Here is a 19,175-nt window from a genome sequence, read left to right as displayed (position 1 = left end):
GGGGCAAGTCATAGTCAAGTCAGTACACTGACACACTGACAGCTGATGTTGCCTGTTGGGCTGCAGTTTACCATGTTGAGCATATTGTTTTATGCTAAATGCAGTACCTGTGAGGGTTTCTGAACATTATTTGTCATTGTTTTGTGTTTTTAATTGATTTCCAATAAAAGATATATACATACATTTGCATTAGACAGCATATTTGTCCACTCCCATGTTGATAAGAGCATCAAATACTTGACAAATCTCCCTTTAAGGTACATTTTGAACAGATAAAAAATGTGCGATTAATTTGTGATCAATCACAATTAACTATGAACAATCATGTGATTGATCACGATTAAATATTGAATCGATTGACAGCCCTAGAAAATGTATTTTTTGCTAGATCGTATCGAGCTGGATTTGATCTCATAAGAGCAAAACAGCACTTTCTCCAAGTCTGTTGCTCTGCACTGGGAGCCACTGATCTTTCACAGTTCAGAGGCTTCCAGTTATGTACTGATATGTAACGTCAGTGTCCAGGTAACATTTTGTTTTGGGTTGATCTAAAACAACCGGTTACCTTGAGCGTATCTTAGGAAATACCCAAATATATTTATCAATGTTTTTTCTGTTGTGTTTTTTGACCACTTCACAGTCCCCTACGACGCATTATAGACTGACAGGGACGGTAATAGACAGACAGATGGTCGAATAGATAGACGGACAGACGGACAGGCGGACAGACGGACAGACGGACAGACGGACAGACGGACAGAGGGTCGGACAGACAGATTGAATGGACAAAAAGAAGAGATGGGGTAAAACAATGGCTGTAGTGATAAATAAATAAACAAAACAAAAAAAATAAATTAAAAAAAAATAAAGGAAAACATACTATAGAGAAGTAATTGAGACAATAACCATCATACTAATATTAGAAGCAACAGTAATTACAGAATAATAAAGAAAGTAAATTTAAAAAAGTAAAGATTGTGGATAAATTCAAGGAGATACTAAAATAATGATACAAGAAATTATAGGAATAATTAATTGATATTGCACAGTGATTGAAATGAAATTTCCCCTGAAAGTATTGCACAGTATGAATTGAAGTTACACCGGAGTAGTACTGACATTGCACAGTCAGTGTATACAAATCACATATATACAGTATATATTGTTATTACCCTGGGACATGTGGTATTGTTGTGCATGACCAATTCTGTGGTGGTGGTGTGTACATTGACCATATGACACATCATACAGCTGCTTCCATAGTAGTATGATGAAATTAGTAGTTTTAAGGAAGAAAGAAAGGAGAAAGTCATATCCGATTTGGGGGAATTCAGGGAAAGAGGAAATACCCTGGCAAGATATTCAAGATGTGAAACTGAAACAACTGTATTCAGCACGAATGGGATCCTTTTTCCACTGAACTGGTCAAGCAGAGGACTACTTATTTGGGATTAGAATATATCGAAGGTAACAATATTGTAACCGTAGTTCTAAAAACACAGGAGAAGCCCTCTACGGGACTCTATGGTTAATGCTCTCCTCCAATCACAAGCAGCAATCAGGAGGTGCCTACCCGAATATGTGCAGACCCCACAGTATAAGTCAGTGTCCACCACTCTCACATCCCACACCCTCTTCATGTCCTCAACACTTACCCGACCGAACAAGCATGTCGACACCACAATGCTGCGTGTAGAGCTTCTTCAAGTAAAGCAGCAAAAAAAATCACCCTTTGCTTGAACTGGTCACAACCTGTATTCAGAACCGCATAATATACTAGTAGTACAACCTCATACTATACTAGTAGTACAACCTCATACTATACTAGTAGTTCAACCTCATACTATACTAGTAGTACAACCTCATACTATACTAGTAGTACAACCTCATACTATACTAGTAGTACAACCTCATACTATACTAGTAGTACAACCTCATACTATACTAGTAGTACAATCTCATACTATACTAGTAGTACAACCTCATACTATACTAGTAGTTCAACCTCATACTATACTAGTAGTACAACCTCATACTATACTAGTAGTACAACCTCATACTATACTAGTAGTACAACCTCATACTATACTAGTAGTACAACCTCATACTATACTAGTAGTTCAACCTCATACTATACTAGTAGTACAACCTCATACTATACTAGTAGTACAACCTCATACTATACTAGTAGAACAACCTCATACTATACTAGTAGTACAACCTCATACTATACTAGTAGAACAACCTCATACTATACTAGTAGTACAATCTCATACTATACTAGTAGTACGTACTGATTTGGCCAAAATGTAGTATGTAGTACGCGAACAAAAGCAAAATCTACAGTATGCCAAAAATACCCGGATGTCATACTGATTTGGAAAATATCTCCAGTATATATCTGACCAGTGTACCTCACCTACTGTATCTCACAATGCAAAGCGCTGGACCGCTACAGGCTACGGTTACAACAACAGCAGCCAAAAGCGGCAGTTTTTTACATTTTTCGTAGCTATTTCATCACTACATTCACTTCTGAAAAATGTTGAGGCGAGAAATCAACTGTGTAGATTTAGAATATTGACAGTTTACAATATTAGATGGCGAATCGAACATTTGCTCCACCATTTATCGGAGTTTAGAAGCTCCACAAAAACTGCTGTGACAGCTATGTAGTTAGCGCCTGCCGGGGTCGCCACCTCTCCAGCCGGGTAGTCACGCTCACAGACCGCTATGAGCTGGCTGGATCTCTCTAGAGACCGGTCTCGTAGACGGAGGCTTTTATTTCCTTGTTGATGGTTAGTTTGTTTAAATATCACAACACACACATGTCCATTATAATTTAACGGGATCCCGTGTTTATCTGCCTTTTTGGAGTTGAAAAGCTCCAAAATCACCCACCAGCTTAGCTCGCTGGAGAGCCGGCCACAGAGCAGCAGAGAGGAGAGGGAAGACGCGAGGGAAGAGGAGAGAGAAGAGGAGAGGGAAGAGGAGAGGGAAGAGGAGAGGGAAAAGGAGAGAGGTAAAGAGCAGCCTCTGACAGGGCAGAGAGATACCTGCTGAGACAACATGACCCTTTTTAACATCACTCTAATATCTGGAGGGATATCAGTCCTGTGTTTAGTTGCTGAAACAGAAAAAGCAGTTTGAGTAACGTAAATGTTGTGGATCAATGTTTTATATTTCCCGTCTCCCCTCGTTGATGATCCTGGTTGTCTGACTTCACTATGAGCTGTTAGAATAAATAGTTTAAAACTGCAGTAACTTATAAAGGAAACAAACATAAACAACAAAATCTAAGTTGTATTTTTTGATAATATAGTAATAGTGGTACGAGTTTGTTTTTTGTCCAGTGCTTTAAGAGCTGGTTTAAAGGCTAAAGCCTCGTCTAGCATACTGCTAAATACATCACTTTCACCGTTTCATACTGCATACTACTGAGGAAAGCAGTATACACTGCGTTCCTCAGTAGTATGTAGTAGGCGGTTTCGAATACAGTGTATGTAGCCTGTGACCAATGGTCACATGTCAGCAGTACTTCGATTTAAAGCTGCAGTAGGCAGTATATTTTTGGCATCATTGGGCAAAAATACCATATTCCCATATTGTAATTCAAGTGTTCTGAGAGAAAATTAGACTGCTGCTCCTCCTCATGGCTCTGTTTTCAGGCTTTAAAAAATGTAGCCCGTAACGGGAGACTTTGACCAATCACAGGTCATTTCAGAGAGAGAGCGTTCCTATTGGCTGTGCTCCTGCTGGTGGGCGGTGCTCGTTATTTCCTCAACTTGATCTCAACTTGGCTGCCGGGTCACAAACTTTCTCATTTTACAGCTAAACAGTACACTACAAGAGGATTCTGAAAACATTTGAGGAGAGAAATAGTTATTAACGTAACATAATATTGATTCATATTTGATCAGCGCTGCATAGTTTGACCGTTTGGTCGGAGTTCGCAAGTGATTGACAGCCGGCTCTCATAGACAGCAGACCTCAGATCAGTTCTTACTGCTTGTTTTCCTCCGGTCTGTGAAATCTTGCAGATGCCGTCATATTTGCTCCGATCTGGCCTACTTCAGCTTTAAGGGGCCACAAGCCAAACATGTTGACCTCTGGTCTACTTCAGCCAAACTGTGAATCCATCATTTCCAACTCATCATCTCATAATCTTTATTGTCAATCCTAGGCAGGATCCTAAAGTTTCCAAAGATACCAAATATGTCAAGCTCAATTTTGAGGATTTGTAGAAACATCTAGAATGTTTCTATTTGATGGAATGGACAAAATCACGGTACATTGGATTTGAATAGTTCACACATTATAAAGTACCTTCAACTATTTTTTGGAACAAGATTGTAGAAAAAACATTTTTCTCTCACTCTGAATCTTGGAATGACGAGACTGTTTTGTTGTATGCAAGTGTGCCTATTTACATTTAAGTTGAACTTAATTGAATGGATTCCCTCAAAGACCTCTTTTCTTCATGTATACACAAGAAGAAGAAGCCATTATGGACACTAAATTGATTCTCTGAAACAAAGCTCCTGGATAAGAAGTGTTTCTGATTCCAGGAAACAGGCATTTTGGAGGAAAAAGGACGGTATAGAGGAAGTGAAAGTCATACTGGAAAGTGAAACCATTGTGTCATATTGCACTGCAGCTTTGTGTGTGGGTGTAGCCAAATGTATAAAAGGAGAGATCAGCAGCTGGACATTATCAAGGAGTCCAGACTGAAGAAAGACACAGTGGAGTGTGAGCCATAACCTGTCTACAGCCAACAACTATGAATCCAGCTGTCATTGCCGTTCTCGCCAGCCTGCTTGTCCTCTGTGCACAAGGTACTGTGAAAAGTTTAGTGTTCTGTAATTATCTTATCCTTGTGATGGAGCTTACATCCCACTTTAGTATAGCAGCTGTTTTTTTTACATGCTCACCCTTCTTCTAATTGTATCTTACTGTTTTTGTTGTTGTTGTTTTTTGCTGTAAATGTTGCATCTTATATTTCACATAATTGGGATCGTCCAGAGAACCAACACCAAACTGTCAATGATTTAAAGGGAATTTTAAGATCAACATTTGTTCATTTTCTGCAGCAGCATGCATCTGTTTTCAGTGTAAACGCTCTGATAAACCCACCGTACACTACCTGCTCAGCACCAAACAGCAGACAGACACAGTTAGAAACTAGCAGGTGAACATAGTGGAGCATTTAGCTGCTAAAGAGACAGATATTTTTTTTCCAGGAGTTGGTGGAGACCAAACTAGAGCTAAAGGAGAGTGAATATTGGAGAAAAAACACGACTCCAAATGAATGATAATGCTGCCCTGTGTCTGCTGGAAGTGTAATAGGCAACATAATTTCACATAATTGGGATTATGGAATTTTAAAATCAATGTGTAATAGGCAACTGCTTTATAGCAGGTTCGCCATAACAACTTTTTAAGGTGATAATATGCCAATGTCAAAAATAGAAAATGTATAAAAAATAAAGTTAAATAGCCCGTGACAATTATTTAAACAGTAATATAGGTAAAGTAAATTATAAGTAATGCAGTCTTTTAAATTGTTGTCGTCTTTTCTTCCCACAGGGCAACCAGACAACAAATCCAGTAAGTGCAAGTGTTTGAACGGTTACGTCGGCAGGGTCAACTTACGGCTCATCAAAGGAGAGCCAGTCGTACACCACCCAAGTATCTTCTGTCCAAGTACAGAGATTATGTGAGTAAATGAGTAGTTACTAACATGTCAATTATGTGAGTAAATGAGCAATTATGTCATTCAGCTGCATTCTTCAGCTTTTCTCTAACACTGTTTTTCTTCTTTCCCCAGTATCAGAACAACAGCAGATAAGGAAAAATGTGTTAATCCACAGTCAAGGCTCGGACAACTCATTCTGAATAACCAAAACAAGTAAGACATCAACATTATGTTCAAGGTCTCCCCATATAAAATACTACAGTGAATGTTTCACATCTCCATTGCTTTTTACTAATAGTGTGCTTTTTACATCTGTTGATTCAGACATGCGAAGAATGGAGCAGTGAGTACAACAACGGCTTCCAGTCAAACAAATACTCAGAGCTCAACGAGACTCCACACGATATCCAAGCTGTAAGACTCCACCACCGCTGCACTGAGGAGGATATAGTGGAACTGAAACACTGTTGTTAGAATAGAAGGAGTTGTTCATTATCATTGTCATGTAAATACCGTTAAGTGTCTATAAATGATCAAAATGTTCACAATGGCCAGTCTTCTGTTTCTGTCTTTTTAATTTAAATTGTCTTCATGTATATATGTATTTATACCAAGTAAATAATATGTATGTCCTTTTTAAACACCAAAAATAAAACACTCAAATGGACTTTCTGTGCTCTGTGTTTTGTTTTGCTTCGTGTATTTAATATACACAAGCTTCAGTAGGCAGAATGTTTTTGGCATCATTGGGCAAAAATCACATAATAACCTTTCAGCATATTGTAATTCAAGTGTTCTGAGCGAAAACTAGACTTTTGCTCCTCCTCATGGCTCTGTTTTCAGGCCTTAAAACAATCTAGTCGTGACGAGAGACTTTGACCAATCATAGGTCATTTCAGAGAGAGAGAGAGAGCGTTCCTATTGGCTGTGCTCCGGCTGGTGGGCAGTGCTTGGTATTTCATCAACTTGATCCCAACATGGCTGACGGGTCACAAACTTTCAAATTTTACAGCTAAACAATACACTACAAGATGATTCTGAGAACATTTGAGGAGAGAAATAGGCATTACAGTAACAAAATATTGATTCATATTTGATCAGCGCTGCCTAGTTTGACCGTTTGGTCGGAGTTTGCGAGTGATTGACAGCTGCTCAGAGACGGCAAGGCTCCCTCGGCTCTGATTGGCTGTTTTCCTCCGTTCTGTGAAATCTTGCAGATGGCATTAGGAGCACACCGGAGGACACAGAGGGACATGATTTGTTTCAGATTACCTGTCTCATGCACTACTGTCAGGATATAGTGACCGTTTTATAAATATAACTTATTTAAATGATATTTGCTCCAGCTTTAACATAACTCAACCTGAACCTGTGCTTACTTTCACCACTCAATACTTGCTTACAATAACATTACAGAAAAGTAAGACAGTTATTTTACATCTCACCAGCTAAACGTGAGGTAATCATGTTCACAATCTTTATGTTTGTGCATGGTCTGGGTAGATATGAAACTAGAAAAACGTTAATGAATCCATCGGTACCAACCATGTCATACTAGCTTCTCAGGAAGGAGGCTAAATAACGCTTCAAACTTGCGCTAAATTTTGGCAAGAAAAAACGGTCATGGCCATTTTCAAAGGGGTCCCTTGACCTCTGCCCCCCAGATATGTGAATGTAAACGGGGTTCTATGGGTACCCACGAGTCTCCCCTTTACAGACATGCCCACTTTATGATAATCACATGCAGTTTGGGGCAAGTCATAGTCAAGTCAGTACACTGACACACTGACAGCTGTTGTTGCCTGTTGGGCTGCAGTTTACCATGTTGAGCATATTGTTTTATGCTAAATGCAGTACCTGTGAGGGTTTCTGGACATTATTTGTCATTGTTTTGTGTTTTTAATTGATTTCCAATAAAAGATATATACATACATTTGCATTAGGCAGCATATTTGTCCACTCCCATGTTGATAAGAGCATCAAATACTTGACAAATCTCCCTTTAAGGTACATTTTGCACAGATAAAAAATGTGCGATTAATTTGTGATCAATCACAATTAACTATGAACAATCATGTGATTGATCACGATTAAATATTGAATCGATTGACAGCCCTAGAAAATGTATTTTTTGCTAGATCGTATCGAGCTGGATTTGATCTCATAAGAGCAAAACTTAAGGTTACTTAACGTAACCCCGGTTCTTTGATAACAGAGTGAGGTGTTTCACTATGGGAATCGCCTCGGCGTGACCAACTAAGGAAGCTCCAATGACACAACGTCTGTCATTGACAGACAGGTCGACCTGTGTTAGGGCTACGCCCCCTCATATTAACACAGTCGACCGCCCCTTACAAATCATTCTAGAACGGTTTCTTTCCGTGTCTATGCATGTAGGGACGTGCTGGTGAAACACCTCACTCTGTTATCAAAGAACCGGGGTTACGTTAAGTAACCTTAAGTTCTTTTTCTAACTTCGTTCGGTGTTTCACTATGGGAGATATAGACCACTCCCGTATTGCATACGTTTCCCGAAGCCATAAACAATAAGCCAGACAGTGAACATCACACCGACCCTGGCGTGTTTGCCTCTAGCACATGCACATGCAGAGCCCGCACTGGGCATAATGTGTTAAGCCTCTGCTCCTCCACTGAGGAGAATGGAGGTGGGTGAAAAGCCAAAAGCTCCACTGTGGGACATCTGTAGGTTGACTCCACCACCTTAGGCACAAAAGCTGGATTGGGCCGTAGGCAGACTTTGGTGAGCCCTGGGGCAAACTGTAAGCAGGAAGGGCGGATGGATAAAGCCTGTAAATCACTCACACGCTTTGCTGTGGTTAAGGCTAAGAGCAACACTGTTTTAAGTGAAATAAACTTCATCCCCACCGCCTCTATAGGCTCAAATGGGTGATGAGAGAGGGCGTCCAACACGACCGACAGATCCCACAGAGGAACCAGGGGCCTGGAAACTGGAAGCTTGCGGCGTGCACCTTTCATGAAGCGACAAACTAAAGGATGTTGCCCCACCGGCTTCTCTCCAAAGCCTACATGACAGGCTGAGATGGCCGCTAAATACACTTTAATGGTAGAAAAGGCCTTACCCTTATTTACCAATTCCTGCAGGAAACATAGCAGGTCAACCACCGAACACTGAAAAGGAATGGTGTGCCTCGAGTCGCACCACTCCTCAAAAACCCGCCACTTACAACTGTAAAGAGAGCGAGTGGAGGAGGCCCTCGCACTCTGAATGGTGTCAATGACCTGTGCGGGCAGGCCTGCCGCGTTCAGGTTCCACCTTTCACGGGCCAGGCCCAGAGCGCCATGCGGTCTGGGTGTGGGTGGTAGATCTCCCCGCGCGCCTGGGATAGAAGATCCCTGCGTATGGGGAGAGGCCACGGTTCGCCCACTAGAAGCTGAATTATTTCTGCTACCCAGTGCTTGGACGACCACCGCGGTGCTATCAGGATTAGCGACGAGCTCTGCTCTCTCACCCTGGCTAGAGTGGGGGAGATCAGGCTGAGAGGGGGGAATGCATAGAGCAGCACGTTTGGCCATGAGTGGGCCAGCGCATCCACCCCCAGAGGTGCATTTACGTCTGACAGGGAGAAAAACAGTCGACAGTGAGCGTTTTCCTGCGAGGCGAAGAGATCTACGGCTGCCCGGCCGTATTTCTGCCACACCTGCTCCACCACCTGCGGGTGGAGAGTCCACTCTCCGTACAGGGGGTTTCCCCGGGACAGGAGATCTGCGCCCCTGTTCAAAACGCCCGGCACATGAGTCGCTCGGAGGGACATTAGCCTCGAGCTGCTCCACATGATTATCTTCCGAGCTAACCTGTGTAACTGCAGTGAGCGAGTCCCGCCCTGGCGGTTGATGTATGCTACCACCGTGGTGTTGTCTGTTTTCACCAGGACGTGGCGACCTTGGAGAAATTGCAGAAAATGCTTTAGTGCAAAAAACACTGCCCAAAGCTCCAAGAGATTTATGTGAGCCTGAGCCAGCCTCTGGTCCCAGGTGCCATTCACTGTTCTGCCCAACATGGTCGCTCCCCAACCTGACAGGGACGCGTCCGTTGTCATGGTTACCCTGGATGACACCGCCCCTAGCGGGACACCTGACGCGAGAGCCGTCCGGTCCTCCCACGGGCGGAGCGCCAGCACACAAGCTGGCGTTATTTTCACTCTGCGGCTGAGGTGACGGCGCGAGCACAGGCGCAACGCTGAAAATCCCTCATCCATAGGAGTCCCAAATGTACGACAGAAATCACTGACGCCATGAGGCCGAGTAGGCGCAGACAGAGTCTGAACGTCACGGCTGTCCCTAGCCGGAAACGGGAGAGACACTGAGTGAGGGACGCTACTCTCCCCTCCGACAGCGTGACTCGATAGGAGAGCGAGTTTATGTTGAGACCCAAGTATTCTGTACATTGTGCGGGTTCTACTCGACTCTTTGCCCAGTTTATATTGAACCCAAGATCCCCGAGGTGATTTATCACCGCAGCGGAATCCCTGACTGCCTGCTCCCGTGAGTGGGAGCATATCAGGTAGTCGTCTATGTACGAGAATATCCTGATGCCGCTGTTCCGTAACGGAGACAGAGCTGCCTCCACACACTTTGTGAACACCCTCGGTGCTAATGACAGCCCGAACGGGATGGCTTGGTATTCGTAGGCTCTGCCTTGATACGCAAACCTGAGAAACTTCCTGTGTGCGGGATAAATGGCGATGTGAAAATACGCGTCCGAGAGATCGATTGTTACAAACCAATCTCCTGGACGAATAGATCGACAGAGCACTTTGTGTGTTAACATCCTGAAAGTGTACTTTCGTAGGTGTCTGTTTAACACACGGAGGTCTAAAATGGGCCGTAAGGCTGAGCCGCCCTTCTTGGGAATGAGGAAGTAACGGGAGTAAAAACCCCGCTGCGCTTCCTCGCTCGGGACGGCTCTGATCGCCTGTTTGTTTAGCAGGGATGCTATCTCGTCCTCTAGGACTAGTGCTGAATCCCCCCTGGCTACTGAAACTAACACACCGTTGAATCTGGGTGGTTTCATAGCGAACTGTAGCCTGTAACCCTGGGTAACAGTGGACAAAACCCATGGGTGAACTGCGCATGCGCGCCACTGGTCTGTCCGCGCAGCGAGTGGGCTGTGCACGCCCTGCGGTGACGTCACCTCCATCACCTGGAGGGAGCGGCCTCCCCTCAGAGGAGCGTGAGCTCCATCTGCTGGGATTATGAGGCCATGACCTTGTTTTGTTTTTATTTTGTTTTGAGGGGAGCATTTCACCCTCGGCCCTTGGCCTGGCTGTGAAAATGCACACTTTATTTCTTTCAGTGTTGAACTGGGTACAAGTGCTTGGTGACACTGTGTTACCTGCCCCCTGTTCTCTTCCCCTTGAACATGAGGGGAGAGGAACTGAGAGAGGACCTCTGGAAAACTGGAACACACCAGGGCCTCTGAAGCCTGAGCTTGGGGGCTCTGTTCCACCTCCATTCCCTTTCTTTTCTTTGAGGGAGGGGGGGAGGGAGAAGCAAGGGGTGTTAGGTCGCACGCCCCTTCTTCCCGTCCCCGGGGTGGGATGGGCGGTTTCTTGCTGCAACTGCAGCGAAAGAGCGTTTGCCCCATGGCTTAGCTTTTTCTGACCGGGGCTGCTGGCTAGTCTGTTGACCAGCTGCCTGTTTCTGTGGTCTGCGGTCCGACCCCTGTCTCCCCCTCACTGCTGAGGCTGCAGCAGCAAAGCCAGCCCTTGGTCCCTGAGGGGGGCGAGAGATGGGTCGTCGGGGTAGGCAGAGGTCAAAAGCTTCGCCCTCTTGTTTTCTGAGGGTGCTGGTCTCTCTCATTTTCTCCAGAGCTGGACCGAAAAGACCTTTGGTGGGGTCGTATGCCGCATCCATAACCTCTGCCTTCTGAGCATCACTCAGGCCTGAGAGATTCAGCCACAGGGCCCTCTCACCTGAGACTGCAAGTCCCATTACATGACCGCAGCCCTGCACTGCGCCACGTGAGGAGCGCAGGATGAGGTCGTTCACCCCACAAATCTCATCCCAGAGAGCAGGGTTAGGTGAACCTGAGTCCAGCTGTCCACCCATCTCCTCCAGGATTTCCGCCTGGTACGCAGAAAGCAGTGTCATTGCATTAAGAGAGCACACTGATTGCGCTGCGTACTTATACATCCTCTGGAAAACAGACGCCGTGAGGCGCTCCATTTTACTAGGTAGAGAGATGTTGGAGGAAGCTGAGAGAGAGCGACGGTTTGGGTGGAGGTGATAAGCCACTGAAGGCTCCACCGCTGGGGGTTCGGCCAGCCCCAGTTCCCCCATTCCGTGGATCTCAAGCTTTGAGTAGCCTTTGGTGGGAAGCTTACTCTTAAATGGGCTGGACCAGTACCTGCTCATTTCTTTCATGCAGGTAGGCACTGCTGGCAGGAGTTGTTTAGATGGTGGTTGGGCTGGTGGGAGCCTCTTACCATCATATAGATCTCTCTCTGCCCCTGTGGCGTCCTGGGCTGCGGGCCATTGAATCCCCAATTTGGACGCGGCCCGTTTGCAGACCTCGTATAAGTTGCTGTCCACTGTGGGAACAGCATCAGATACGCTGGGGGGTCTGGACTGTTGAAGAGGAAATGTGGAGTCATCCTCCTCATCCTCCTCATCCTCCATGTCGTCCGTGCCGAGGAGGTCAGAGCTGGCATCGCCCTCTGCGTCCTCACAGCCCGGCTCCACCTCGAGGAGCTCCTCGAAAAGTGGAGGCATGTCCGGGCAAACAGCGTCCATCGAGTCCGCCCAGCCGGTTGAGGCTCGCGGCTGATGGGTGCTGGTTGTGGCTTTTGAGATGGCTCCAGACAGGCATGGGTCCTGACTACTGGCCACTGCCACTCTCAGCCTCCTTTCCAGGATCTTTTCTGGCATTGACGCACAGTGGGTACATAACTGGGGGTTAGCCAGCGATGCTTGAGCGTGTTTAGCGCCCATGCAAGCTATGCACATAGGATGAGGGTCCTTGCCCGAGATGGAAGCCCCGCATGACGCAGGGCACAGGCGGGATGCAGCCTCTTTAACCTTCGGCTCAGACCCTTTGGTGGGGGTAGCAGCCGAAGACATGGCGACTGGAAAAGGAGCGAAAAGTATAAATATTCAGCCGTATCAGGCGCGCCGCAACGCGTTAGCCTGTCGGTTAGTAGCGTTAGCAAACGGGGTTTAGCCCGAGCTAACAGCGCACCGTTAGAGTCTGCTCGCCGTGACACGTTAGCTGAACTCCGGGTACTCGGTTCGGCTAACAAGCTAATGCTAACTGAACCTAGTAGGCTCGCCTTAACGCGCTAGCCGTACGGTATAATGTTACACAGTCACCGGCTACACCGATAAACAAATACAGGTTAGCCGGACAAAACAGCTCGCCTTAATGCGGACACTGCTCGGTTAATTATCCTGTGTAACACCACAAAGTACACTTCTCACGAAGTACTTACTCAGCAAAACCAAACTAAAGCCGGGAACTGCGTTCGGCGACGTTTTCCTTGACGGGTCGTCTGTGAACTGTTAAGCAGAAAAACCAAGCTAGCTTAGATGAGCTGAGCGGTCGACTGTGTTAATATGAGGGGGCGTAGCCCTAACACAGGTCGACCTGTCTGTCAATGACAGACGTTGTGTCATTGGAGCTTCCTTAGTTGGTCACGCCGAGGCGATTCCCATAGTGAAACACCGAACGAAGTTAGAAAAAGAACAGCACTTTCTCCAAGTCTGTTGCTCTGCACTGGGAGCCACTGATCTTTTACAGTTCAGAGGCTTCCAGTTATGTAGTGATATGTAACGTCAGTGTCCAGGTAACATTTTGTTTTGGGTTGATCTAAAACAACCGGTTACCTTGAGCGTATCTTAGGAAATACCCAAATATATTTATCAATGTTTTTTCTGTTGTGTTTTTTGACCACTTCACAGTCCCCTACGACGCATTATGACAAAGGAATACCTTTAAACAGTGACGATCAGACAGTGTGGTCAAAATACACTAAATAGTTGCTAATACTGAGCCACAGGAAGAGTACAATACAAGTAATGTTTGTATGCGGGCGTGCTTCAGCAACCAAGCTTCATTCAGCCCGCCTCAGCTCCATCCACGCTCTACCTCGTTGCCCATTTTTGGATTAGCCAGTCATCACCAGTTCACTTTGAGCTTCATTTTAACGCTCTTCAGAAACCTATGGGTGATATCATGGAGACTACATCTATATATCATTTCAGAGAGAGAGCATTCCTATTGGCTGTGCTCCGGTCATGTGACCAGTACTTGGCGTTCCTTCAAGCCATCTCAACCTGATCTCAACATGGCTGCCGGGTCACAAACTTTCTTATTTTACAGCTGAACAGTACACTACAAGATGATTCTGAAAACATTTGAGGAGGGGATAGACATTACAGTAACAGAATATTGATTCATATTTGATCAGCGCTGCATAGTTTGACCATTTGGTCGGAGTACGCAAGTGATTGACAGCCGGCTCTCATAGACAGCAGACCTCAGATCAGTTCTTACTGCTTGTTTTCCTCTGGTCTGTGAAATCTTGCAGATGCCGTCATATTTGCTCTGATCTGGCCTACTTCAGCTTTAAGGGGCCACAAGCCATAAATGTTGACCTCTGGTCTACTTCAGCCAAGCTGTGAATCCATCATTTCCAACTCATCATCTCATAATCTTTATTGTCAATCCTAGGCAGGAACCTAAAGTTTCCAAAGATACCAAATATTTCAAGCTCAATTTTGAGGATTTGTAGAAACATCTAGAATATTTCTATTTGATGGAATGGACAAAATCACGGTACATTGGATTTGAATAGTTCACACATTATAAAGTACCTTCAACTATTTTTTGGAACAAGATTGTAGAAAAAACATTTTTCTCTCACTCTGAATCTTGGAATGACGAGACTGTTTTGTTGTATGCAAGTGTGCCTATTTACATTTAAGTTGAACTTAATTGAATGGATTCCCTCAAAGACCTCTTTTCTTCATGTATATACAAGAAGAAGAAGCCATTATGGACACTAAATTGATTCTCTGAAACAAAGCTCCTGGATAAGAAGTGTTTCTGATTCCAGGAAACAGGCATTTTGAAGGAAAAAAGAAGGTATAGAGGAAGTGAAAGTTATACTGGAAAGTGAAAGCATTGTGTCATATTGCACTGCAGCTTTGTGTGTGGGTGTAGCCAACTGTATAAAAAGAGAATAGGTCAGCAGCTGGACATCATCAAGGAGTCCAGACTGAAGAAAGACACAGTGGAGTGTGAGCCATAACCTGTCTACAGCCAACAATTATGAATCCAGCTGTCATTGCCGTTCTCGCCAGCCTGCTTGTCCTCTGTGCACAAGGTACTGTGAAAAGTTTAGTGTTCTGTAATTCTCTTGTCCTTGTGATGGAGCTTACATCCCACTTTAGTATAGCAGCTGTTTCTACATGCTCATCCTTCTTCTAATTGTATCTTACTGTTATTGTTGTTGTTGTTTTTTTGCTGTAAATGTTGCATCTTATATTTCACATAATTGGGATTGTCCAAAGAACCAACACCAAACTGTCAATGATTTAAAGGGAATTTTAAGATCAATGTGTAATAGGCAACTGCTTTATGGCAGGTTCGCCATAACAACTTTTTAAGGTGATAATATGCCAATGTCAAAAATAGAAAATGTATAAAAAATAAAGTTAAATAGCCTGTGACAATTATTTAAACAGTAATATAGGCAAAGTAAATTATAAGTAATGCAGTCTTTTAAATTGTTGTCGTCTTTTCTTCCCACAGGGCAACCAGACAACAAATCCAGTAAGTGCAAGTGTTTGAACGGTTACGTCGGCAGGGTCAACTTAAAGCTCATCAAGGGAGAGCCAGTCGTGCACCACCCAAGTATCTTCTGTCCACGTACAGAGATTATGTGAGTAAATGAGTAGTTACTAACATGTCAATTATGTGAGTAAATGAGCAATTATGTCATTCAGCTGCATTCTTCAGCTTTTCTCTAACACTGTTTTTCTTCTTTCCCCAGTATCAGAACTACAGCAGATAAGGAAAAATGTGTTAATCCAGAGTCAAAGCTTGGACAACTCATTCTGAATAACCAAAACAAGTAAGACATCAACATTATGTTCAAGGTCTCCCCATATAAAATACTACAGTGAATGTTTCACATCTCCACTGCTTTTTACTAATAGTGTGCTTTTTACATCTGTTGATTCAGACATGCAAAGAACGGAGCAGTGAGCACAACAACAGCATCCAGTCAAACAAATACTCAGAGCTCAACGAGACCACACACGATATCCAAGCTGTAAGACTCCACCACCGCTGCACTGAGGAGGATATAGTGGAACTGAAACACTGTTGTTAGAATAGAAGGAGTTGTTCATTATCATTGTCATGTAAATACCGTTAAGTGTCTATAAATGATCAAAATGTTCACAATAACCAGTCTTTTGTTTCTGTCTTCTTAACTTAAATTGTCTTCATGTATTTATACCAAGTAAATAATCTGTATGTCCTTTTTACACACCAAAAATAAAACACCCAAATGGACTTTCTGTGCTCTGTGTTTTGTTTTGCCTCGTGTATTTAACATACACAAGCTTCAGTAGGCAGAATGTTTTTGGCATCATTGGGCAAAAATCACATAATATCCTTTCAGCATATTGTAATTCAAGTGTTCTGAGAGATAACTAGACTTCTGCTCCTCCTCATGGCTCTGTTTTCAGGCCTTAAAACAATCTAGTCGTGACGGGAGACTTTGGCCAATCACAGGTCATTTCAGAGAGAGAGAGCGTTCCTATTGGCTGTGCTCCGGCTAGTGGGCGGTGCTTGGTATTTCCTCAACTTAATCCCAACATGACTGCTGGGTCACAAACTTTCTAATTTTACAGCTAAACAATACACTACAAGATGATTCTGAGAACATTTGAGGAGATAAATAAGCATTACAGTAACAGAATATTGATTCATATTTGATCAGCGCTGCCTAGTTTGACCGTTTGATCGGAGTTTGCGAGTGATTGACAGCCAGCTCAGAGACGGCAAGGCTCCAGCTCGGCTCTGATTGGCTGTTTTCCTCCGTTCTGTGAAATCTTGCAGATGCCATTAGGAGCACACCGGAGGACACAGAGGGACATGATTTGTTTCAGATTACCTGTCTCATGCACTACTGTCAGGATATAGTGACCGTTTTATAAATATAACTTATTTAAATCATATTTGCTCCAGCTTTAACATAACTCAAACTGAACCTGTGCTTACTTTCAACACTCAATACTTGCTTACAATAACATTACAGAAAAGTAAGACAGTTATTTTACATCTCACCAGCTAAATGTGAGGTAATCATGTTCACAGTCTATATGTTTGTGCATGGTCTGGATAGATATGAAACTAGAAAAACGTTAATGAATCCATCGGTACCAACCATGTCATACTAGCTTCTCAGGAAGGAGGTTAAATAACGCTCCAAACTTGCGCTTAAGTTTGACAAGAAAAAACGGTCATGGCCATTTTCAAATGGGTCCCTTGACCTCTGACCCCCAGATCAGTGAATGTAAACGGGGTTCTATGGGTACCCACGAGTCTCCCCTTTACAGACATGCCCACTTAATGATAATCACATGCAGTTTGGGGCAAGTCATAGTCAAGTCAGCACACTGACACACTGACAGCTGTTGTTGCCTGTTGGGCTGCAGTTTGCCATGTTGAGCATATTGTTTTATGCTAAATGCAGTACCTGTGAGGGTTTCTGGACATTATTTGTCATTGTTTTGTGTTGTTAATTGATTTCCAATAAAAGATATATACATACATTTGCATTAGACAGCATATTTGTCCACTCCCATGTTGATAAGAGCATTAAATACTTGACAAATCTTCCTTTAAGGTACATTTTGCACAGATAAAAAATGTGCGATTAATTTGTGACTAATCACAATTAACTATGAACAATCATGTGATTGATCGCGATTAAATATTTAGACGATTGACAGCCCTAGAAAATGTATTTTTTGCAAGATCGTATCGAGCTGGATTTGATCTCATAAGAGCAAAACAGCACTTTCTCCAAGTCTGTTGCCCTGCACTGGGAGCCACTGATCTTTCACAGTTCACGTGCTTCCAGTTACGTATTGATACGTAATGTCAGTGTCCAGGTAACATTTTGTTTTGGGTTGATCTAAAACAACCGGTTACTGTTGTAAATTCTTTCATTGTCAAATGGCAGCCTCTGCCATGGACAGGATAACCTAAAATCATTCCCCTGCCTGCTGGCCAATTACACACAGGTGGCCTCAATCCACTGAGGCCATTCATTCCCCTCCCCCTGATTGCCAACTGCAGTCAGGTGTGTTTCTTCAAAGACTATATAAGGCCCACAGCAGAACCAGCAGAGCTCTCTGCTGCATCATCCAACCCTCATGCCATGCGTCTCTGCGAATGTAAGCCTGTTATTTGACCTATGTTAATTTGCAACCCCTTGTTTTCAAGCCAGTTATTGACCACAGCTTGTAATTGTTCATTTGTTATTTAGTATTTAATTTATATTACTAATTTGATTTATGTATTCTTTTGCACTGCAGAAACCATGGTTTGGATGCCAATAAACCCCCTTAAACTGATTTCGTCGTCCGCTCTCTTCGATTTGAGAATCTTAGGCGGTTGGCCCTGCCGGAACCCAAGAAAGTTTTATTAGGTTACCTTGAGCGTATCTTAGGAAGTACCCAAATATATTTATCAATGTTTTGTCTGTTGTGTTTTTTGACCACTTCACAGTCCCCTACGACGCATTATAGACTGACAGGGATGGTAATAGACAGACAGATGGTCGAATAGATAGACGGACAGGCGGACAGACGGACAGAGGGTCGGACAGACAGATTGAATGGACAAAAAGAAGAGATGGGGTAAAACAATGGCTGTAGTGATAAATAAATAAACAAAACAAAATAAAATAAAGGAAAACATACTATAGAGAAGTAATTGAGACAATAACCATCATACTAATATTAGAAGCAACAGTAATTACAGAATAATAAAGAAAGTAAATTTAAAAAAGTAAAGATTGTGGATAAATTCAAGGAGATACTTAAATAATGATACAAGAAATGATAGGAATAATTAATTGATATTGCACAGTGATTGAAATGAAATTTCCCCTGAAAGTATTGCACAGTATGAATTGAAGTTACACCGGAGTAGTACTGACATTGCACAGTCAGTGTACATAATACAAATCACATATATACAGTATATATTGTTATTACCCTGGGACATGTGGTATTGTTGTGCCTGACCAATTCTGTGGTGGTGGTGTGTACATTGACACATGACACATCATACAGCTGCTTCCATAGTAGTATGATGAAATTAGTAGTTTTAAGGAAGAAAGAAAGGAGAAAGTCATGTCCGATTTGGGGGAATTCAGGGAACGAGGAAATACCCTGGCAAGATATTCAAGATATGAAA

At 43.4% G+C, this 19,175-nt stretch overlaps 2 protein-coding genes and 1 pseudogene across 2 annotated transcripts; 2 read left to right on the top strand and 1 right to left on the bottom strand.

Annotated features, from left to right (window-relative positions):
* The first annotated feature begins 4,680 nt into the window (after positions 1-4,680).
* On the top strand, positions 4,681-6,362 carry LOC141768795 (C-X-C motif chemokine 10-like). The gene is made up of 4 exons (XM_074637168.1): positions 4,681-4,835; positions 5,587-5,716; positions 5,828-5,908; positions 6,020-6,362. The coding sequence occupies exons 1-4, from the start codon at positions 4,781-4,783 to the stop codon at positions 6,111-6,113; spliced, it is 360 nt and encodes a 119-aa protein (XP_074493269.1). The 5' UTR covers positions 4,681-4,780; the 3' UTR covers positions 6,114-6,362.
* A 2,617-nt stretch (positions 6,363-8,979) lies between these two features.
* Positions 8,980-12,796, bottom strand: LOC141770129 (uncharacterized; annotated as a pseudogene).
* A 2,124-nt stretch (positions 12,797-14,920) lies between these two features.
* On the top strand, positions 14,921-16,256 carry LOC141770172 (C-X-C motif chemokine 10-like). Its single transcript, XM_074639828.1, has 4 exons — positions 14,921-15,060; positions 15,489-15,618; positions 15,730-15,810; positions 15,922-16,256. The coding sequence occupies exons 1-4, from the start codon at positions 15,006-15,008 to the stop codon at positions 16,013-16,015; spliced, it is 360 nt and encodes a 119-aa protein (XP_074495929.1). The 5' UTR covers positions 14,921-15,005; the 3' UTR covers positions 16,016-16,256.
* The last annotated feature ends 2,919 nt before the right edge of the window (positions 16,257-19,175 follow it).

Source organism: Sebastes fasciatus, chromosome 6, assembly GCF_043250625.1.
Source record: "Sebastes fasciatus isolate fSebFas1 chromosome 6, fSebFas1.pri, whole genome shotgun sequence".
Taxonomy (NCBI): domain Eukaryota; kingdom Metazoa; phylum Chordata; class Actinopteri; order Perciformes; family Sebastidae; genus Sebastes; species Sebastes fasciatus.
Note: the sequence above shows the minus strand (reverse complement) of the source record. Positions and strands in the feature narration are given on the sequence as shown.